At 47.8% G+C, this 23,386-nt stretch overlaps 2 protein-coding genes across 7 annotated transcripts in view; one reads left to right on the forward strand and one right to left on the reverse strand.

Annotated features, from left to right (window-relative positions):
- SPIDR (scaffold protein involved in DNA repair) overlaps window positions 1-20,167 on the forward strand; it is a 504,687-nt gene extending 484,520 nt beyond the window's left edge. For all 6 annotated transcript variants that reach the window (XM_058698529.1, XM_058698531.1, XM_058698530.1 and 3 more), the window contains 4 exons: window positions 12,692-12,785; window positions 13,850-13,964; window positions 14,255-14,308; window positions 19,498-20,167. In XM_058698529.1, the coding sequence (XP_058554512.1) occupies window positions 12,692-12,785; window positions 13,850-13,964; window positions 14,255-14,308; window positions 19,498-19,662 (428 nt within the window). In that variant the 3' untranslated portion in view covers window positions 19,663-20,167. The remainder of the gene's footprint in view (window positions 1-12,691; window positions 12,786-13,849; window positions 13,965-14,254; window positions 14,309-19,497) is intronic.
- A 1,068-nt stretch (window positions 20,168-21,235) lies between these two features.
- Window positions 21,236-22,325, reverse strand: CEBPD (CCAAT enhancer binding protein delta). The gene has a single exon (XM_058698535.1). It carries the CDS (start codon window positions 22,192-22,194, stop codon window positions 21,373-21,375), a length of 822 nt encoding a protein of 273 aa, XP_058554518.1. The 5' UTR covers window positions 22,195-22,325; the 3' UTR covers window positions 21,236-21,372.
- Window positions 22,326-23,386: the final 1,061 nt, after the last annotated feature.

Consider the following 23,386-nt stretch of genomic DNA (forward strand, 5'->3'; position numbering starts at 1 on the left):
AAGCAATTCTGTGAGCGCTGTAGATAGACTGTGGTACAGAGCCAGGGTTGGTTGCTGGCAGGCTGTTTGGAAGCATGCCGGTAAGGAAGGGCTGGGAGTCTGCAGAGGCTGACTGGACTGTTGGGGCATCTGAGCGCTGGCTGCGCTGGGCCCCTGGGCACACAGGCTGTGAGGACCGTGCACGCTGCAGATGTATGCCCCGGAGCAGATAGATGCGTTGCGCATTTGTCCTCGTCACTGTGCCCACAGCGTGCTACCGCTTGCACATCTCCTCCACCTCCAGAGGCCCCCCTTGCACCTTCATTCTCTCCAGAGGTTGCTCCTGTTCTCCCACCCCTCACCTCTCTCAGAGCCCAGGATTGGTCAGGGGCCCAGAGGAGAGAGAAGGGTGTGGGAGCGGTGTTCTCTGCCCCACATTTGAGGGGAACCACCATGCACCCAAACTGCTTAAGCTGTTCAGGACCCTGCTATTGTAAGGCCATAAGAATTGCTACCGCCTGTAGCACCGTTTCAGCTAGAACCGCAGTATAGAAGTGAGCAGACGTGGGGCCAGGGGGTTTCCTTGCTCTGTTCCTGATCTTAAGGGGAAAGCATCTACTTAGTCAACCAGCTGTAGGGGTTTTGTTTATTTGTCATTCTTTCTGGTAAAGATAGTTTCTCTTTATTCCATACTTTGCAAGAAAAAATATTAGCTCTTTTGTGCTTCTTTTACTCCACTCTTCCTTGCCACCTTCCTACAGTTGTTTCTGTACTTTATAGTATAAAGATTGGTGATATTCTCTTCTATAACTGTAATTAAGCCTTGAACACTGTCTACAGATTGATCTTTTTTTTAGATTTTCAAAGGTGAAAATCAATAAATGGTATTTTTAGTGTTATGATTATATAAATATTTTTCACCGAATAGGAAAATAGTATACTGTACTTCTGTTTCCTTGTTTGTTTGGGTTTTGTTTGTTTGTTTAATTTACATACAAGTTAGTTAGCATATAGCGCAACACTGATTTCAGGAGTAGATTCCTTAGTGCCCCTTCCCCATTTAGCCCATCCCCCCTCCCACAACCCCTCCAGTAACCCTCAGTTTGTTCTCCATATTTATGAGTCTCTTCTCTTTTGTCCCCCTCCCTGTTTTTATATTATTTTTGTTTCCCTTCCTTTATGTTCATCTGTTTTGTCTCTTAAAGTCCTCGTATGAGTGAAGTCATATGATATTTGTCTTTTTCTCACTGAGTAATTTTGCTTAGCATAATAACCTCTAATTCCATCCACGGAGTTGCAAATGGCAAGATTTCATTCTTTTTGATTGCCGAGTAATACTCCATTGTGTGTGTGTGTATATATATATATATACCACATCTTTATCCATTCATCTGTTGATGGACATTGGGTCTCTTTCCATACTTTGGGTATTGTTAATGGCGCTGCTATGAACATTGGGGTGCATGAGTCCCTTCAAAACAGCACACCTGTATCCCGTGGATAAATGCCTAGTAGTGCGATTGCTGGGTCGTAGGGTAGTTCTATTTTTAATTTTTTGAGGAACCTCCATCCTTTTTTCCAGAGTGGCTGCACCAGTTTGCATTCCCACCAGCAGTGCAAAAGAGATCCTCTTTCTCCACATCCTCACCAACATCTGTTGTTGCCTGACTTGTTAATGTTAGCCATTCTGACAGGTGTGAGGTGGTATCTCATTGTGGTTTTGATTTGTATTTCTCTGATGATGAATGATGATTTTTCATGTGTCGGCCATCTGGATGTCTTCTTTGGAGAAGTGTCTATTCATGTCTTTTGCCCATTTCTTCACTGGATTATTTGTTTTTTGAGTGTTGAGTTTGAAAAGTTCTTTATAGATTTTGTACTAACCCTTACTGATATGTCATTTGCCAATATCTTCTCCCATTACATTTGTTGCCTTTTAGTTTTGCTGATTGTTTCCTTCTCTGTGCAGAAGTTTTTATGTTGATGAGGTCCCAATAGTTCAATTTTGTTTTTGTTTCCCTTGACTCTGGAGACATGTTGAGTAAGAAGTTGCTGTGGCCAAAGTCAAAGAGGTTTTTGCCTGCTTTCTCCTCTAGGATTTTGATGGCTTCCTGTCTTACGTTTAGATCTTTCATCCATTTTGAGTTTATTTTTGTGTGTGGTGTAAGAAAGTGGTCCAGGTTCATTTTTCTGCGTGTCACTGTCCAGTTCTCCCAGCACCATTTGCTGAAGAGACTATCTTTATTCCACTGGATATTCTTTCCTGCTTTGTCAAAGATTAGTTGGCCATACATTTGTGGATCCATTTCTGGGTTCTCTATTCTGTTCCATTGATCTGAGTGTCTGTTTTTGTGCCAGTACCACACTGTCTTGATGATTACAACTTTGTAATACATCTTGAAGTCCAGGATTGTGATGCCTCCAGCTTTGGTTTTTTTCTTTCTTTTCTTTTCTTTTCTTTCTGGTTCCATACAAATTTTAAGATTGTTTATTCTAGTTCTGTGAAGAATGCTGATAGGGATTTTTTGATGGGGTTTGCCTCATGGAATTTTATATTGACTTTCATTTTCCTTGTATTGCCTGTACCACACTTTTTTTTTTCAAATCTCCAAAAATTATGACAAATCATTGGAGTTATCCTTTTCCTTTATAATTTCCCTCCTAGAGCTTTCTCCCCCACCAAGACAGTCTTAACTATTTGCTTAACTACTGTCCTAGGACTCCCTCATATTAATCATTTAAGTTTGAGTCACTGTTTCCTACATATGACTTCTTTATTGGTTTCTTCCACCTGTAGGTTTTTGTAGGTGTTCTTTACCAAGTTAAGGAAGATCTTCTCTATTCCTGGATTGCTGAGAGTTTTTATCATGGCTGGGTGTTGGATATTGCCAAGTTATTTTTCTCCATCTTTTGATATGATCATATGATTTTTCTTCTTTAGTCCATTAATATGACAGATTACATTAATTGATTTTTTTTTTAATTTATTTTTGGACAGAGAGAGACAGAGCATGAACAGGGGAGGGGCAGAGAGAGAGGGAGACACAGAATCGGAAACAGGCTCCAGGCTCCGAGCCATCAGCCCAGAGCCTGACGCGGGGCTCGAACTCACGGACCGCGAGATCGTGACCTGGCTGAAGTCGGACGCTTAACCGACTGCGCCACCCAGGCTCCCCTAATTGATTTTTTTAAATATTGAACCAGCCTTGTATACCTGGAATAAATCCCACGTTTGGTTATGGTATATATTTTTTATATAGATTAGATTTGCTAACATTTTGTTAAGGACTTTGCATTTATGTTCATGAGAGGTGTTATTCTGTATTTTTCTTTCATGTAATGTCTTTATCTGGTTTTATTTTAGGGTAATGCTGTCTTCATAGAATGAGTTTAGGAAATATTCCTTCTGCTTCTATTTTCTGAAGAGATTGTAGAGGATTGGTATGATTTCTTACTTACAAGTTTGGTAGAATTTGCCTGTGAACCTTCTGGTCCTGGTATTTTCTGTTTTGGAAGATTATGAATTATTTATTCAACTTCTTTAATAGAGATTAGCTTATTCAGATCATCTGTTTCCTCTCGTGTGAGTTTTGATAGACTGTGTATTTCAAGGAATTGATCCATTTCACGTAATTTAGCAAATTTGGGGGGTGGGTAGAGTTGTTCATAACATTATTTTATTATCCTTTTACTGTCCATGGGATCAGTAATGATGGCCCCTCTTTCATTTCTGATAAAATTAATTTGTTTCTTCTGTCTCTGGTACTGTTGATTAGACTGTTAGAAGTTTATCAGATAATTTTTATTAATCTTTTCAAGGGATCAAATTTGGGTTTCTTGGGGCGCCTGGGTGGCTTGGTCGGTTAAGCGTCTGACTTCGGCTCAGGTCATGATCTCACGGTCTGTGAGTTCAAGCCCCGCGTCGGGCTCTGTGCTGACAGTTCAGAGCCTGGAGCCTGTTTCGGATTCTGTGTCTCCCTCTCTCTCTGCTCCTCCCCTGTTCATGCTCTGTCTCTCTCTGTCTCAAAAAAATAAATAAACGTTAAAAAAAAAATTTTTTTTTTTTAATTTGGGTTTCTTGAATTTCTCTTCTTGATTTTGTGTTTTTAATTGTATTGATCTCTCTTCTAATTTTCATTATTGCTTATATTCCCTTTGCTTTGGTTGTAATTTGCTTCTCTTTTTATTTTTCCTAAGATGAAAGCTATATATTAGATATTTTCTTATATATGCATAGAGTGCTATAAATTTCTCTCTAAGCACTGGTTTTGCTACATCCCACAAGTTTTGATATGTTTTAATTTTCATTTAGTTGAAAATATTTTGAAACCTCTCTTGAGATTTCTTCTTTGACCCATGTGTTAGTTAGAAGTGTATTGTTTAATCTCCAGTTATTTGGGGGTTTTCAGCTATCTTTCTGTTATTGACTTCTGTTTAATTCCGTTGTGGTCTAAGAACATACTTAGTATGATTTCTTTCCTTTTTTGAGAGAGAGAGCACATGAGCAGGAGAGGAGACAGAGGAATAGAGAGAGAATCCTAAGCAGGCTCCACGCTCAGCCTAGAGCCCAATGTGGGGCTCAATCCCACGACCCCAGGATCATGACCCAAGCTGAAATCAATAGTTAGACACCCAACTGACTGAGCCACCCAGGTCCCCCTGATTTCTATATGATTTCTATACTTTTAAATGTGTTTCATGCCCCACTTTGTGGTCTGTCTTGATGGATATTCCATGTGAGCTTGAGAAGAATGTTTATTCTGCTGTCATTGGATTGAGTATTCTATAAATGTCAATTAGATCCAATTGATTGATGATGCTGTTCAGTTCAGCTGTCTTTATGATTGTCTGCCTTTGGACCTTTCAGTCATTGATAGAAGGGTATTGAAGTCTCAAAGAATAATAAATAAAATATAATAGTGGGTTTCTTTATCTCTCCTTGAAGTTTTATCAGTTTACTTCACATATTTTCACAGTCTGTTGTTAGGTGCATACACATTAAGAATTGTTATGTCTTCTTGGCGAATTGACCCCTTTATCATTATTTAATGCCTTTTCTGTCTTCTCTCTAATAATTTTCCTGGATCTGAAGTCTGCTCTGTCTAAAATTAATATACCTATTTTAACTTATTAGTGTTAGCAAGGTATATCTTTCTTCTATAATTTTACTTTAATCTCTATGTGTCTTTATAGTTGAAGTAGACAACAGAGTTAGCTGATGTTTTTTTGTCCACTCTGACAGTCTCTTTTAATTTATGTTTTTAGACCATTCACATATGAAGTGAATATTTATATAATTGGATTAATATCTATCGTATTTATAATTGTTTTCTATTCAGGGAACTTGTCTTCCACCCTCCTGCTTTATCTCATTTTATTGTTTTATTTTTTTATTTTTTTAACGTTAGAGTGCGAGCTGGGGAGAGGGGCAGAGGGAGAGTGACAGGGGATCTTAAGCAGGCTTCATGCTCAGTGGGAAGCCCGATGTGGGGCTCAACATAGTGGCTCAGTCCCATGACTCTGGGATCATGACCTGAGCCAAAATCAAGCTGCTCAATGAACTGAGCCATCAGGCACCCCTGCATTTTCTCATTTTAATTGAGTATTTTATGACTCCATTTTCTCCTCTTTCTCAGCATATTGATTACACTTTTCTTAACATTCTTTTTTTTTTAATGTTTATTTATTTATTTTGAGAGAGACAGAGACAGTGGTGGGGGGAAGGGCAGAGAGATAGGAGAGACAGAATACCAAGCAGGCTCTGAGCTGACAGCACAGTGCAGAGGGGTTGATCTCACAGATCTCAGATCATGACCTGAGCTGAAATCAAGAGTTGGATGCTTAACTGACTGAGCCATCCAGGCGCTTGCTTTTTTTTTTTTTTTTTTAACATTCCTTAGTGGTTGCCCTAGATACTGCAATATATATTTATAACTAACCAAGTCCACTTTGAAATAACACTATCCTGCTTCAAGGGTAGTACAGGTATCTTGTAAGGATATTCTCAATTCCTCTCTCCCATTCCTTAGAACATTGCTGACATTCACTTATCCATAAGGTATAATCACTGAATACATTGTTGTTATTAATGACCTAAGCAAACTATTATGTTTTACATTAATTTTTATTATTCCTTCTCTGATGCTCTTCCTTTAGTTTATGTAGATCCAGTTTCTGACTTTTATCCTTTTCTTCACATGCCACCACTTTAATGTAGAGTTCCCTGTGGATCTCTATCTGAAGGTATCCTGCAGGCCTCTGGGTGGGTCAGGTGGATATGTAAACACTATTATCACAGAGCTGCCAGATCCCCTGATAAGAACCAGTTAACTAGGGATTTAGAGAAAACAAAACCCCAGCTGCAGAATAGCAAAGATTGGCCCAGTCTCCCATGCAAGAACACCCCAGGTAAGGTAGAGGCTGGGGCAGTGAACAGATCCCACTGATGGACAAAGGGCCACAGAGGCTTCCCTGCTTTCCAGCCAGCTGTGGACTTGTCCAGATCTGACTCCAATCAAAGCCACACAAGCCTAGAGTCCTTACTACTCAGTGAGGTAACAATAGCAGACACCCCTTTCTCCATAACTCAGCCTTGCTCTACTCTGCCCTTCCCTGTCCTGGAAAGTCCAGTGATGGCTTGTCCAAAGAGAGCTCCAAGCAGGCTCTTTCACCATCTGCAGGAGGTCAGTGCTGGGAGGTGGACAGCTCTCTGCAGCAGCTAAATCAGGTGGGCATCAGGGTCTCCAACAGTGGTGTGGACCTTGCAGAACATTGAGCATTTTCCCCGAGTAGAGCTTGAACAAAGTCAGAGTATGGCCCTGTGAGCTAGTCCTTCACTGAGAACAAACATCTCCACCTGCACAAGTGCTCCATCTGTCTGCTCGAGTCCTCCATCTGCTCGAGTGCTCCAACGGTAGGAGTGTTCCACATGCACGAGCGCTCTATCTGCATGAATCCTCCACCAGCACGAGTGCTCCACCTGCACGAGTGCTCCATCTACTCGAGTGCGCCATCTTCTCAAGTGTTCCACCTGCACGAGTGCTCCATCTGTTCAAGTGCTCCATCTATCTGCTAGAGTCCGCCATCTGCTCGAGTGCTCCATCTGCACAAGTGCTGCATCTATCTGCATGAGTGCTCCATCTGCACAAGTGCTCCACCTGCACAAGTGCTCCATCTGCTTGAGTCCTCCATCTGCTCGAGTGCTCCATTTGCACGAGTGCTCCATCTGCTCAATCCTCCACCTGCACGAGTGCTCCATCTGCTCAAGTGCTCCATCTGTCTACATGAGTGCTCCACCTACACGAGTGCTCCATCTGCACGAGTCCTCCATCTGCTCAAGTGCTCCATCTGTGTGAGTGCTCCACATGCACAAGCACTCCATCTGCACAAATCCTCCATCTGTGTGAGTGCTCCACCTGCACGAGTGCTCCATCTGCTTGAGTCCTCCATCTGTGGGAGTGCTCCATCTGCTCAAGTGTTCCTGGAAAATGGAGCCCCTGTGGGGGACAGTGCTCAATGACGTGCTTGGCTTGCCAGGCTTTCTGGTGTCATTTCCCAATCATCAGCATCCACACTATGCAAGGGCTCTTCCCAGTTCACTTTTTTTAGGATAAAAAAGTTTTGTAGCATTGATTTTTATCTCATTGCATTGCTCACCACTTGTTTATATTCCCCTTGCTAGTGGGTGGTGGTCTCGCTCAATGCCAGGGGCACCAACACAGCAAGTGTAAATTTGTACTCTGCCTCCCTGGAAATGTGTGGCCAAGTCCTGTCTTCAGACCAGGCTTTGGCCTCACTTCTGAGCCCCAGCTTCTGTCCGTTAGAAAACACGAGTGGAGAGGAGGGTGTGTCAGAGAGTTGAAAGTCACTGAAGAAAATACCGGAGCCTGTAGCTGCCCTGTCCCCTACTGGAAAGGAGCCACTGCACTTCCCAGGAAGGAGCCTGTGAAAGAACCTTTTTGAAAACATGTTTTAATGGATCTGTGATACACCTTTCCCAAACCTGATTACAAGAGATTTCTGTAAATAAGACAGGGAAAGTAAAAAGTTTATTTTATTTTATGTTTTAAGTAAACTCCATGCCCAGTGTCGAGCCCAATGCAGCGTTTGAACTCAGGGCTGTGAGATCAAGACCTGAGCTGGAATCAAGAGTCCATGCTTAACTAGCTGAGCCACCCAGGCACCCCAAAAAGTAAAAGCTTCTAATAGTGCATTGCAGCCAAACAATGAGTATGGTTACAACCCTCAAACTCTAACAAAAATGGGTTTTTTTTCCCCCTTTTGTTTTAATTTAAGCAAATGTTCTAGATGCTAACAGTTTAATAGTACACTTCCCAGCCATCCCTTGGAATTTATTTCGAGTTACTGGAAGGCATCTCCAGTGGTGTGTACCCCAGATGAAATATATTTCTTCAACTGTGTCTTGTTCCCTGCTGGAAGGAAATTGCTTAATCCCATCTAAATGTAAGCGCAGTTAACACCCAAAGATATCTTAGGATACAAAGGAACTTTAGTTGGTAGCAGTCTTCTTTTAATTAGTTCATGTAGCATACACTTAGCAAGTACTGCTGTGAACCAGCTGGCACTGGGCACACACACCCGTGGCATGGGAACCCCTCATCCCGCTTGGCCCTACTTATGCGTCTGCCTCTTGTGAATTGGTCAACACTCCTTTCCGGCTGTATTATAAGCCGTTATTGACTTTACTTTTTATCCCTTTGACTCAATCTTGATTAGATTTGCAAGGACAATGAAATTAGCTGGGACAGCCTTTTCAAAATCAAGATCTATTATTTTCATTTTTAAAAAGTCATTCAAGTAGGCTTGCATGAATGCATTTTAATAAATCAAGCCTACTTAGTTGTCACAATTGTTTTATCCCCTACAGATACGTTTCTCCTAATGCTTGTTCTAGTGGAGAATGAAAGTCTTTGCTCCAGGACTAGGAGGGATGATTCTTCTATTTTTCTGGAAACTTAGGTCACACCTTTTCAAATGTCTAATCTCACCACTTTTCAACAAGAATGGTCTATGGTTTGCTAATGTATCTAGATGATATCTATAATGCTTCACATTTCAAGACAATTAGAGCATCTCAATCTCCTGTTTAAAATTCCTCACTGACTTCTCATGCCTTCCAAGTCTAACATCCCTAGCAAGACCCTGAGTGACTTGGGTTCCCAACCTCTCAGCCATATCATTTGCCTTTCCTTCATGCCTGTTTGGCCTCCAGCCCCACCAGCACCTGTCACCCACCTACAACCACACCTCGTGTCTCTTCTTTTGGGAAACCTTCCCTGACCTCAAGCTAGCTAGAGAGCTTCTCTTCTCTACCTCCAAGGGTCTTTTCCATTTCTCAATTTAGTATTTATTTCATGATAATATTTAATAGACTATTTTTATTTATTTATGAATGTACTATATATTTGTTTATTTATTTTAAGTAGGCTCTGTGCCCAATGTGCGGCTTGAACTCACCACCCTGAGAGCAAGAGTCATACTGAGCCAGCCAGGCACCCCCTTAATAGACTATTTTTAGAGCAGTTTTAGGTTTACAGCACAGTTGAGCAGAAGTGACAGAGATTCCCCATACCTCCTGCCCCTGCACATGCACTGCCTCCCCCATTATCAACATCCCCCACCAGGGTGATAAATTTGTCGCAGTTGATGAGCCTACATTGTCACATCATAATCACCCAAAGTCCAGAGTTGACATTAGAGTTCCTTCTTGGTATTGTACTTCCATGGGTTCAGACAAATGTACAACATGTATCCATTATCACAGTATCGACTGAGTAGTTTCACTGACATAAAAATCCTCTGCTCCACCTATTCACCCTCCCTCCCCTTTAACACATGGCAGCCGTTGATCTTTTTACTGTCTGTGTAGTTTTGCTTTTTCCAGAATGTTGTATAGTTAGAATCATGCAGTATATGGCTTTTTCAAACTGGCTTCTTTCACTAAGCAATATGAATTCAGTTTCCATGTATGTTTTCATGGTATTATAGCTCATTTCTTTTTAGTGCTGAATAATATCCCATTGTCTGGATGTACCACAGTTTATCCATTCACCTGCTGAAGGACATCTTGGTTGCTTCCAAGTTGTGGCAATTAAGAATAAAGCTGCTGGGGCGCCTGGGTGGCTCAGTTGGTTAAGTGTCCAACTCTTGGTTTCGGTTCGGGTCATGATCTCATGGTTCGTGAGTTCAAGCCCCGCATAGGGCTCTGTGCTGACATTGCGGAGCCTGCTTAGGATTCTCTCTCCCTCTCTCTCAAAATAAATAAATAAAAACTTAAAAAAAAAAAAAAAGAAGAAAGCTGCTGTAAACATCTGTATACAGGTATTTGTGTGGACATAAATTTCCAACTCCTTTGGATGAATACCACCAAGCACAATTGCTGGGTCATATGGTAAGACTATGTTTGGTTTTATAAGAAATTGCCAAAACTGTGTTCCGAAGTAGCTGTACCATTTTGCATGCCCACCGACCATGACTGCGAGTTCCTACTGTTCCATATCCTTACCAGAATACGGTGGGGTCAGTGTTCTGGATTTTGGCCCTTCTAATAGGTGCATAGTATTATCTCATTGTTGGGTATTTTGTTTTGTTTTACTTATTATAGTTGACTCACAGTGTTACAGGAGTTTCAAGTGTACAACATCGTGATTTGACAACGTTATCCATTGTGCTGTGCTCACTGCAAGGGTAGCTACCATCTGTCACCATACAGCTCTATTATCGTATCCTCATAACATTTATTCCATGACTGGAAGCCTGTAACACTTCACCCATTTTGCCCATCCCCCACCCCTCTCTCCGCTGGCAACTACCACTTTGTTCTCTGTATTTATGGGTTTGTTTCTACTTTGTGTTTGTTTGGTTGGTTGTTTCGGTTTTTAGATTCTACATATAAGCAAAATCATATGGTATTTCTCTTTCTCTGACTGACTTATTTCACTTAGCATAATACCCTCTAGGTCCATCCTTTTTATTGCACATGGCAAGATCTCATTCTTGTTTATGATTGAATAATATTCCCCTGTGTGTGTGTATGTGTATCACATCTGTTTTTATCCATTCATCCATAGAGGGACACTTGGACTGCTTCCATAAATTGGTTATTGTAAATAATGCTGCTATAAGCATCAGAGTGTATATATCTTCCAATTAGTGTTTTTGTATTCTTTGGTTAAATACCCAATAGGGGAATTACTGGATTATATGGTATTTTTATTTTCAATTTTTTGAGGAACCTCCATACTGTTTTTGAGCCACCTCCATACAGTGGCTGCCCCCGTTGGCATCCCCACCAACAGTACATGAGGGCTCCCCTTTCTCCACATGCTTGCCAGCACTTGTTATTTCTTGTCTTTCGGAGTTTAGTGATCCCAACAGGTATGAGGTGATATCTTGTTGTTCTGATTTGTATTTCCCTTTTAATCAGTGATGTTGAGCATCTTTTCATGTGTCTGTTGGCCATCTTGATGTCTTCTTTGGAAAAATATCTAGTCAGGTCCTCAGCCCGTTTTTAAATGGATTATTTGGAATTTTGTGTGTGTGTGTTTGTGTTCTCCTTGTTTTAATTTGCATTTCCCTGGTCATATGATGTTTGACATCTTTCATATACTTATTTGCCATCTTATATTATCTTTGGTGAGGTATCTATGAAGGTGTTAGGCCCATTTTTTAATTGGGTTGTCTGTGTTATTGTTGAGTTGTAAGAGTTCTTTGTATATTTTGGATAACAGTCCTTTATCCGATATGTTTTTGTGAATGTTTTCTCCCATATTCATATTTTTCTCATTATTTGTTCATCTCTCTTCTCAACCAGACTGGAGAGTCCACAAGAGTGGGGATTGTAGTATTCGTCATTATATATTTCATGCTACATGTATATCCCACACTAAGTAGCATTGTATACACATTTGTTTGTTGAATAAATAAATCACAAATATTGGATTACAAAAGAAATAAGGAAACCAAAGAAATCACATAAGAGGATAACAAACCAATAAGAATACTTCTCTTTCCTTACCAAAGAAGTGGAAATGAACATCAGGAATTCCATTATACTTATCAAGGAAGCAAATACTGAGGTGAGGCTAACACTCTGTGAATGGATGGTGACAGTGTGAATGGCTGTGAACCTCCTTGTGGGACACAGCTTCTAACAGGGTGTTTCTGTATCTCCAACACTCATACTCTTGACAGAGTGATTCTGCTTCCATGAATCTAGCCTGAGAAAGAGATCTCAGTACAATAAGGACCTTACGTGGAAAGATTTCCACTGCCTCAGACCTGTATGTCCAATATGGAGGTAACCGTGACTTAAATGGAATATCAAATAAGACAGTCCTTGCAACAGCTCTACAGCAACCTACAAAGTAGTGTGAGACACTGCCCCGACAGCTTGCTTGTAATGATTTCAGTATGTACACATCTGGAAAAAAACTGAAAACAATGAGGCAGAATGGAAATACTTGGTTAGGTAGTAATATGGGCAAGTTTTAAACAACTTACTTTTTATTGTTGTAGTTTTGTTTGTGCAGTACATGGAAATTGTAAAAAGCTTGGGAACATTTGTATAAACGCACAAGGGAGAGAACAACCTGAGGAACCTCACACTAGCATGTAGGGCCTGAGGGACAGAGAGAAGTTGGGAGGGCGGACACTGCCCCTGAGACTCCATCTTTGTTTCACATGGGCCCAGGCACTGTGGTTGGTGTGGATGAGAGCACGGCTTTCTCATGGCCCACCTGTGACCTGTGTGGCAACGAGAGACTGGAGCAGAGCCCAGGAGACAGGTAAGCATGCAGCAGCTGTCCTGAAAGACCCCAGGGCAGCCGCAGCCAGTCCTGGGGCCCCAGTGCCACGCTGCCTCGGGCCAGCTTCCCCTGCCAGGGCCCAGGCATGACTCCCACCCGGAAGCCAAGTAGCGGCACTGCAGCTAGAAGGCCGTGGTGCAAGGTGAGCTTGCTTCCTCATGGCAGGGCGTGTTGCTGGTCCTTGCAGTTCACCAAAGAGGAAAGAGCCCGGTTTTCTACTCAGCTCCTTTATCTTCGGTCAGGAGTAAAAAGAAAAACTCAGGGCCAATGTGAATGAATGAGACAAACTTGGTGACTCTACAGCTTGTCCTCTGCGGGGGTACAGACTTTTCCAGAGACCAGTGAACATCTGTGTAAACAGACATTCCTTCCCTGGACCAGCATTACTGCATACCCTCCCTTGGGCCCCAGGGGGTTGGGTATCAATGTAGTTCTCTGAGCCGGTTCCCCAGCCTCCCAAGGTGACTTTGTCACCTGACAGGAGGAGGCCCAATTGTTACTTGTCTGCTTCTTAATAAGTAAAGGACAGCTGTCTCCTTGATGCCTCCTGGGCCGGTGGCCTTAGGTATAAACAAGTCATTACTGGATCATATTTAAGAGACAAGAAGAGTTTGAGTCACAGGCTTACTTGGTGGCAGTAAGGAGCATAGCTACTGGTGACAAGGAGGAGGTCGTCCTGTTGAGGCAGAAGGGAAGCCCTGACCTCTGCTTGCTGAGCCCAGGGCCTCCCGATCCACTTGGCTTCGTGGGATGTTTGCTGTCCCCCCTCTCCCAGCTCGAATGAGACTGCCCTGCCCGTGTCCCTTCCGTCCCTTGGGGCATCAGTTACCTACGCAGCCCTTAGCGGGAGGCTGACGCTGGTCCCTCAGAACAGGCTGAGCCTGGAGCTGCTTCTGGCCTATTTCAGGAATTTCGTTTCGGAGGGTAAATCCCCTTTTCTGTCTCAGCAAACACTCGTGTTTAGAAAAAATTGTCTACCAGTAGACTCTTCTGATTTGTGCTTTTTCCAAGTCCTATCTTCCCTGTGTGTTTCCAAACAACAGAGGCGCCTTTTCCTGTGGGGACTGCTCCCGCGTGGTCATCTCTCCTCTTCTCAGAAGGCACTTGCAGGTGTTCCTGGACTGCCCCTCTCGCCCCCAGTGCGCAGTGAGGGTCAAGGTAGGAGGCGGGCGGTGCTCGCGTGCGTCCCACTCTGTGTCACAGAGCCCCTCTGCCGCACTGCCAGCTGGGAGGGCGGCCTTTGTTTTTCCTTCCCTGGGGGAGGGGAGGGAAGGGCTCCCCCTCAGGAACACTGTCTTCCCATGTCTGTGACTTACAGTCACGTTGGACTTAAGACTTGGAGAGGGAAGCTACCGGGGAGACGAAGACTCGACATGAACCCCGGGCGCGGGGCTGAGCACTGGCACCCATCCCTGGGGTTTAACCCGCCCGCCCCGCTGTCGTTGCAGCTGTCCCAGGCCAGTATTTCTTCGCTCCTGAGGTTCGCCGCCTGCGAAGATGGGGTAAGTCCAGGGACACGCAGCCCCAGGGTGTCCAGCCCTGTGCGCTTCAGCCCGAGTCAGTGGATCATCCCCAGGTGCAGACCCCCGCCTCCTGCACTCTCGGTTACAGCGGAGTGCCGCAGTGTAATCGTGCGCGTCCTCGGTGTGTGGAGTACGCCAAGACGTGGGCACGCCACACCGCGGTCTCTTCCTGGCAAGGGCCGTGTCTGTTCACGAGACCTTTCCCTTGTGGGATTGAGGCTCTTTCCTAACCAGTCTTGCAGTAGATCCATGAATCTATCTCCCTGGCTTTGATTTTAGGAAGACAGTTGACACTTCGAGGCCTGCCATGGTTTTACGTTAATAGAACGGGAATATCTGAGGCACACGTCTTGTGTTTGTTAATTGCTGGGTATTCCAGAGTCTGAGTAACTGCAACATTACCGTTATTTCTCAGAACCGTTTTGCCTGCCCTGAGAGTTGCTGTGGTGTGAGGCTTAGTGAAGCGGTGTGCTCCTTCAAGAAAACCACCACCTAAACATACATAACTTACGGCCTAGAGACAGTTTCTTCCTTGTAAAATTTGGCCCTCATAAACAGGAAAGGTCTGTCCTTGACATGTCTGGTCAAAACCATCTGCTAGCACCACAAGTGGCCCGTGGAATCCTGAACCCCAGAGAAGAGCACGGGGGACTGACCACTGCAATGGTGCCAGGGCACAGTTCCCAGGTCACAAAAGGTATCTGTGGCCAGTGGTGGGGTCCACATCCAAGTAGCAGACTTGGGCCAGCTGGGCAGATTGTGGCGAAAAGCGGGCTGGTCATCTGCAGAACTTTCTGATGGGATCCCATGGCCAAATTCCAGCTCTGATTGCAGCCAGAATGCGGGGCTCCTCTGGAGGTGCGAGGGGCTTCTGCCTCCGGCAGCTGCCAGCGCCTCCTGAGGCGCAGAGGCCGGCAGCACAGGAGGTGGAGCAGCCATTCACACTCCTCCCTCAAAACCATGGCTCTCAAAGTTTGGACTAAACTGGGACATGGATAAATCCACGAATAGGATCCTAGGGGATCACTGGTCCGACCAGGTTTCAGGGCGGAACTGCCCGTGGAGCCCTAAAAAGAGTTTCTGGCTCTCTCCCTGGGATACAGCGCACCGGCGGGGGCATAGCTCCCTAGTGCAGCATGGGGACACCTCCAGCCCCACGCCAAACCTGTATCCCAAGGGCTGCTTCACGTGTAGGGACTGATGGGAGGGCTCATGAGCAAGTACTCCCTGACTGTGTCCAAGTAAAATGTGAGTCGGTAACTACAGCGGGCCACCAACTGTGCTCACCACGTTTTTCTTACACCTTTGCCTTATTTAACATCCCCAACATCTCGGTAGTGCAGAATCCACATTTTACCACTAAAGAAACGAGAGTGCAGGGCCCGCAGCCACAGTCTTCGTTGGGTACATTGTTATCCCCAGAAGTGACTACCTAGCAGAGTGTGGGAGGGTGACAGGGATCCTTGTGTGTATGTTTCTGTTCCCCCTGAACTTTCTGGGTGACAAGACAGCAGTACCTGCTGACTGATTCCTCGTCACCTTATCTCTCGGTCTCTGGGGTGGGTGAGGAGGAAGACACAAGGGCGTGATCCTGGGTAAGGCTGATGGGATTGGAGGGGGCTTTAAACAGGTGCTAAACGTGGCAGATCTAGGTTATCTGGGCAAAAAGTTGGGAAGTGTTGGGAAAACTTCTGCTTAAGGAGAACACATAGCGAATGAGCCCAAACCCACAGCCTCAGCAAACAAGAACCAACAGCACTTGGGATGGTGCACGGCTCCCCGCAGGCCCACATGGGCACAGAGGCCCAGCGCCTGCCCCGCAGTTCCTCAGGTGGCCCTGGCTGGGCCCTACCAGGCTCAGGCCTGTTCTCCCTCCGGTTCCCCACAGGCTCCTCCAGAGAGCAGCCTGGTGCTCCCTCTGGGAAGCCTCCAGCCACGGACTGCTCTTGACTCCCCAACCTCTCTGTAGGGACCTGGGGATCAGGAGGAGGCCCTGGCAGAACTGTCTCTTCACTTGATTTCCTTCTGAGTGAGGCTGACTTGTACCTCTTACACATCACACCTCTCAACTACGGGGCACCTGTAGGCAAAACCCTACTTATAAAGAGCTCAAGGGTGTGTGTGCAAACGTGTGTGTATCTGAGCGTGGGTGCGTTTGCCGGTGGGTTTGCCTGTGGGTGTGCTTGAGCGTGTGTACACACCTGTGTGTGCCTACGTGTGCACATTTGCACTGGGTGAGGGGCACAGGGTGGCAACAGTCCTGGGTGTCACCTTTCTGGGTGCTCTGTTATCCGAGCTGACGCCAGTAAAATTAGGGTAAATTGCAAGCCTGGAGGTACATTTTAGTCAGCTCCTTCCCCCTCCCCCAGCTTTATTCACAGTGGATAATCAGGGCTTTACATCTGACCTGCAAGGAGCTGATAGAAGATGGGTGTAAGAAGGTCCTCTGTGGAGACATGAGCATGAGTTTTGCAGTCTGGATTCTGTCCATTTTCTGGGTGAGAATGCACATTTGCCAAAATCCAAAGAATCAAATTAGTCTTTCCATGAGAACCATAGCTCCACTCCCTGGAACAGATGTACTGTTTCTGGTTAGGACACCGGAGTGTGAAGTTTTATACCGAAACTTTGACGTGTTCAAGCTACAGAGGTGAGAAATGGAGCGGCTGCTGTTGTACATGTTAGTTGTCAAAGGTCACATTATAGTGATACGAAATTTGGAGTTTGTTTCCTAGCTTTCAGAAAAATAAAAGTTGAAGGGAAATGTAGTGCGCCTTTTAAAAACAAACACATTTTACACATATGTACATTCAGTCCGTTCATATGAACAGTGCACTTGCATTTGCTAGTGTGACTGTTCTGTACCTTTCCATCTTAATTCCCCCCAAACATAATTATCATTTGATTTCCACTTATCAGTGATATAGTTATTATTGACTATGATTTGGTTATTATAATCTATTACTGCCAAATCTGATGTGGTAAGAAGGAATGATCTGTTCCTGACTTTGTTTACAAGCCAGAATTCTCCACCTTTACCTAAGTGAGTGTAGGAGTGCCTGGGCCTCCTACTTCCCCACGCACGAATGTACAAGTAGTGAGAGACAGCAAAGATGTACCCAGCCGGCCTACCTCAGTCCTCCCAGCCGGGGATGGCGACCCCTTACTCTGCACGGCCCTATGGGGGCCCTCCACACCCCACAGTCCTGCGGCTGTCTGGTTCTCTGCCATCTCTCCAGGATCAGACCCCTCTTCGTTTATAGCAAGTCCTTGACGAATGATCAAGGCAGTGGGCCACGAACCTGACATCAATGGCACAGATGAGCTGGGGCTGAGGAAGGCCTCAGCCACGGTTGTCCAGTGAGAGACTTTAGTTCCGCCTCTTCATCTGTCTTTTTTTGTTTGTGTTTGTGTTTTAGAGAGGGAGAGAGTGCACAAGCGGGAGAGGGAGGGAGGGAGAGAGAGAGAGAGAGAGAGAGAGAATGAATCTCAAGCAGGCTCCACACTCAGCACAGAGCCTGTTGCGGGGCTCAATCCCATGACCTTGGGGCCACAACCTGAGCTGAAATCAAGAGTTGGACACTTGACTAACTGAGCTGCCCTTTGACCCCTCTTCACCTGTCTTGACTGCAACTCTTACTCCCCCATCCCTCCATTAAGCACTGAAGAAACCAAAACTACTGATCACATTGAATAGGCTGGGTGTGTTGCAATATGCCTTACTTCAAAGATGGGAAAGCAGAACGATCTTGTGGACTGGTGGTAGAGCCGTGTTCACATCCCAGGTTGATCCCAGGTTGAACATCATGCTTCAAAACCAACCACCCCAAAGCTTAGGTGGCCTCCATACTTATTCTGCATACAGACCTGCAGTTTGGATAGGGCTCTGCCAGGACAGCTCTGCGGGCCATCAGTTGGTGCCCCAAAGCCTAGGCTGGACTCACAAAACGCCCTTCAGTCCCCAACTGACTGCTGTGCTCCTTTGCCTGGGACCTTCTCGGGCTCTGGCCACACAGTCTAGCTTCTCTCACGATATGTGTCTGGATCCCAAGAGATGTAGGCAGAAGCTGGGCTCCTTCCCGACCAAGCTGGGGATGCCACTCAGTGTCCTTTCCACCATACTTTCCGTGAGAAGTAGTCACTAAGTCCAGCCCAGGAGCCAGGGTAAGGGCAGTGAGGTGCCCACCTTCGATGGGAGGGCACCAGGGAGCCACAGACACGTGCCTACTTTTGCCACGTTGTCAGAGCCCTCCAGCCTCCATCTCCTTTGCGAAGACACATTAACGATGGAAGGAGTGAGCTAAAACATACAGACCTGAGCTACTGTAGAGTTGTGTGAAGGGGTCTTGCGCAGAGGAGGGGTGATGCACCTCAGATAGCATTCTGCAAGTGGCAGCAAAGGAGCCTCTGAAAGAACCTGTTACCTTCCAGGGCTTCGGTCTCTGCTGAAGCCAGAGATGGGATTCATCCCAGCGAGTTTGAGCCGCTCTTTATTTTCAGTCCCACTTCCCCCAACCCCTGGAAGAAAGTGTTCTGAGGTTTGAAACCTGCCACACCTTCCTAGCACAGTCATCTGGTTCCCATGCTGTCCAGTGCCCTGAGTTCTCATCTAGAGATGAAACCTGCCTGTAAGATACTCCTCAAACAAACAGTGTGAAGAAAAAGCTTTCTGTATGTTTGGCCTGAGAAGAGTTACTCTAGAAAAAACGGGATCCTGTTAAGGAGGGAAGTTTGGGGCAAAGTACCAGGCAATCCTTTGACCAGAAGTGTTGCTAGATTGGGGAAGTGTCCCAAAGGAAGTGGAAGACAGCTGCAAGCATGATGCGTGCCCTGCCCCCAGCCTTCCCACTAGAGACCGGGGCACATCCCTTTGTATGTCAGTCCCCAGTTCCTCTCCAAGGACAGCCAGCTGGGACGTCCTTGTCGTTGCATCCACTAACAAAGATCAGAAAACAGGAGCTCCTTCATTTGCCATAATCAACAGGGCTTTTATCTAGCCTGTCACTTTTTTTCTTCCTCACCCTGTTGTTCTCACCATTTGAAAAGTGGAAGGTCACAGACTAAGGGAAGGACCTTCTGCTCTGCTCTTTGGTGTTCTGTGTTGTTGGGAACAGGACGTCCAGGGCTAGCTCTATTTGCTTTAACCAGCATGCCTTCTGTCACTGCAGAGTTATGAAGTGAAGAGTGTCCTCGGAAAGGAGGTGGGGTTGTTGAATTGTTTTGTCCGGTCCGTAACCACCCACCCGGCTAGCTGCGTTGGATTGGAGGAAATTGAGCTCCTGACTGCAGGAAGAGCCTCTTCCCGACACTGCCCGTCGCCACAGGAGCTGTGAACTTTGTGATGCAGCGGAGGTGGTGGTGGTTTGGGGTAGTTATTTGTTAACTACGGGCAGAGTGAGTGTACTGTATGATCTTGAAATGGAACTTAGATTTTTCTAGGGCAAATGTTAGCAAGATAATTTGGTAAACTATACCTCAAAATGCTTTTTTCTACAGTTATATTTTACGACCTTTCTGCAAATTCAGGAACATGTTACATTAAAACTTAACTAAGCTTGAGGCCTTCATTTTGTACTTCATCTTAGGCAGTATTAAAACAGCAAGAAAAAAATTCTGCTCACTTGTAATTTTTAAGTGTTTAAAACTGTTACTCCTAAAGTATAGATAAGTTACCTGCTGTGATTCTCGCTATACCTATAGGCCTGTTTAATCATGCTGGGTACTGTGCACAGAGAGCCGAGATTACAGACTCAAGAGGAGTGATTGGTTATTGTTGGCTTTGTTGGCAGAGATTTAAAGTAACACGAAATGATGAATAAATTGTCTTTAGACAATAAAGATTTTGTTTCCTCCTTTATAACAAGACAATCATGATAGGCCACGGTTAAATTACATAAAGATAGACCTAGCAGTCCAGAGCAAGAAAGGGTGCCGAGTACCCGCTTTAATTGGGGGAAAGGTGAACGGCTTGATTTGTCCTGATGAAGCTTTGAAACATTTCAACGACTGGCAGGACTGCTGCTTTTGAGGAGCTTTTTGACCGTCTTTTGCATCTACCACAGAACTATCTTATGTTTACACCCACTCGGAAAACCTACTGGAAGCTGTACCTAAGACTGAGGAAAGTGAAAGCAAAGTCCCATGGAAGCCAAAGACGACTCCGACATGCTGTGCGGAGAGCCGGATCCTTCCCCTCACCCACCCCTCACCCCTCACCCCTGCAGCAGCCAACTGAAGTTAGCCCCGGGGGGCTCTTGCCTACAGAGGAGCCCCTAAGTCAACTGCAGGACCGGTCATCCCGCCAGCCTCCTCCCCAAGTCCCGGAACTTCTCTGGGAGCACCTTCCACCGGAAAGCTACTAGTCTAGCACGAGTTCCTTTATTCGTGCTTCCTCGATCTTAAGCAAACAAAACATCTGGAGGTAGACTCTGGCAGGTTTCAAAGAGCAAAGCAGATCCCCTCTTCTAGGGAGCTCAGGTCCCCCCTCAGGGACACACACCTGAGTCCCGCGGCCTCCCCGGTGCCTTGCTGCACGCCTGGCACTGGAACGTGCCCTTCCCCAGCGAGGTCCTGGGGCCACCAGCATTCAGGAGTCACTGTGAATACGGGAATCGGGGGTGGTTTTAAATGCTTCTTTATTCTTACAAATGCTGTAAAAATTAATATAAAAAAGTGAGCATGCTCAGTCTTTTCCTCTTATCTACAATACAAAGGGTTTGTCTGAAAAGTTTGTTTCCTTTTTTTTTTTTTTTTTTTTTTTTTTTACAAATGTACCTTAGCTGCATCGACAGGAGTAAGATGTAGAAAAGCTACCATTATAAAAATAATTTAAGGGGAAAGAAACACGTATAGCTTCTCTCGAAGTTCAGTGGTGGTTCAGTCCAGGCCGTAGGTTCCTCCGTGGGCGCGTCCCAAAGACACTGCGGCCGGCGCCCAGCGGCTCTCGCGGCGTCCGGGCGGGGCGCGCTCCGCTCCCGGGCCCGTCGGGTCTGAGGTATCGGTCGTTGGTGAGTCTCTCCCGCCCCCTCCCCCGGGGCCGCGCGTTACCGGCAGTCGGCGGCCCCGGCGGCCGGCAGGAAGGGCGGGCTGGGCAGCTGCTTGAAGAACTGCCGGAGGCCGGCCAGGTCCCGCGTGAGCTGCTCCACGCGCTGGTGCAGTTTCTCGTTTTCGGCCGACAGCTCCACCAGCTTCTGCTGCATCTCCTGGTTGCGCCGCTTGGCCTTGTCGCGGCTCTTGCGCACGGCGATGTTGTTGCGCTCGCGCCGCTGCCGGTACTCCGGGCTGCCGCGGTCCGGGCCCCTCTTGCCCGCGCTCTTCTCCCGCGCCGGGCCCGGGGCGGGGCTCGGCCCGGGGCTGCCGCGCGGCGGCTCGGGCGACGTGGGCGGCGTGGGCTGCGCCGCGGCCGCCAGGCTCACCACCGTCTGCGCGCACGCGGCCACCTGCGCCGGCAGCAGCGAGCCGGGCGCGTCGCCGTCGCCCCAGTCGGGCTCGCGCTTGAGCGGACGCGGGGCGGCGGTGCCCGGGCCGTGCGGGCGCGCGAGGCCGCCGGGCAGCAGCTCCAGGGCTCCCGCGGCGGCGCCCGCCGCGCCCGCCTTGTGGTTGCTGTTGAAGAGGTCGGCGAAGAGCTCGTCGTGGCACAGCTCTAGGGTGGGCACGGCGGCCATGGAGTCGATGTAGGCGCTGAAGTCGATGGCGCTCTCGTCGTCGTACATGGCGGGGGCTACGGCGCCCGGCTCGGCCAGGCTCCCCGGCTCGCTCCCGCGGCCTGGCTTGCCCGCCCGGCCCGGCTCGTAAAAGGGCGCGGGCTCCGCGGGCCAGGGCGCGCCGCGCGCCGGGCCGTCCAGGCTGAAGAGCGCGGCGCTCATGGCGGCGTCGGGCCGGCCTCCGTGTCCGAGCGCGGCTGTCACCTCGCTGGGCCGGGCCCCGCCGCCTTTTCTAGCTCGAGCTGACGCGCACGCCCCGCCCCGGCTCCAGAACCGCGGGGGCGCCCCGGGGCCGCGGGGAAGGGGAGGGGGAGGGGGGCGGCGGGCGGCGGCGCCCAGGGAGACCCCGCCCCGAGCACCCCGCCCGGCCCCGGAGCCGCCCCCGAGCCCCCCCCTCCCCACCTCCCGCCCCCGGCCGCTGTCCTCTCGCTGCCCCCACCCCCACCCCCACGCCCCGGCCCGCGCGGGAGGGGAAGGGGCGCCACTTCCTCCCCGTCCGCGGCCCGGCCCGAGCGCCTCTGCTGGGAATGGCCCTCCCTCTGCCCGCACTCCGGCTCCTTCTCTCCTTCCTGTTTGTTGGGTTTGGAGCCTCTTTGCTCTTCGGAGCGGCAGTGAAATCAAAACCAGGACTTGGCTGCGGCGCGCGCGTCCCCGGCCGGTTCCCGTCGTCAGAGGGAGCGCAAGCTGGGGGAGGGCGACTGCGGGACCGAGGACAGAGTGCTGGGGGCGTTCTCCAGACACGGCTCCGGCCCTGGGGACCCCGGTCCGCGCCACGAGCGGCACGGAGGGCGCAGTTGGGGGGGGGGGGGGTGGGGGAGGGGGGCTTCGCACGTTTCCGGAAACCCGGGGCCCAATTTGGCCCTTCTCCCCCGGGTTCCCGGGGCCCAGTCGGCCCTAGGGGTCGAGGCTCGGCGTCGCGGCTGGAGCTTCAAGCCGCAGGGACCGCGGGGCACAGCAGACGGGAGACGAGGAGTCCTGACGCACGTTGGAGCCGCCGGCCGCGCTAAATACCGGGGGCTGCCGCGCTCGCAGGCCCCGCCGGGCCCGACGGCCGGCTCGACCCCCGCAAAGTCCCGCGGCCCCGCGCTCCCCGCGAGCTCCCCGCGCCCTGGCGTTCACGCTCGGCCTGCTAAAGCAGTGCCATCTGGCGGTGGCGTCTTGCTCCAGTCCTGTGTTTAGTTCCGGGCTCTTTTCTCTGTGCCCGGTATTCCAAGAAGTCCTTCTGAGTCTAAAGCGGGTGGGTCCTCTTTAGGAGAAAGAGATTTACACGAGCAGCTCTGACAGCGTATTACGTTGCTGGCTCTTCATACTGTAAAATGCATGAAGAGACGGTATGGACTGATTTTGTTCGTTG

This window comes from Neofelis nebulosa, chromosome 14 (assembly GCF_028018385.1).
Source record: "Neofelis nebulosa isolate mNeoNeb1 chromosome 14, mNeoNeb1.pri, whole genome shotgun sequence".
NCBI classification, from domain to species: Eukaryota; Metazoa; Chordata; class Mammalia; order Carnivora; family Felidae; genus Neofelis; species Neofelis nebulosa.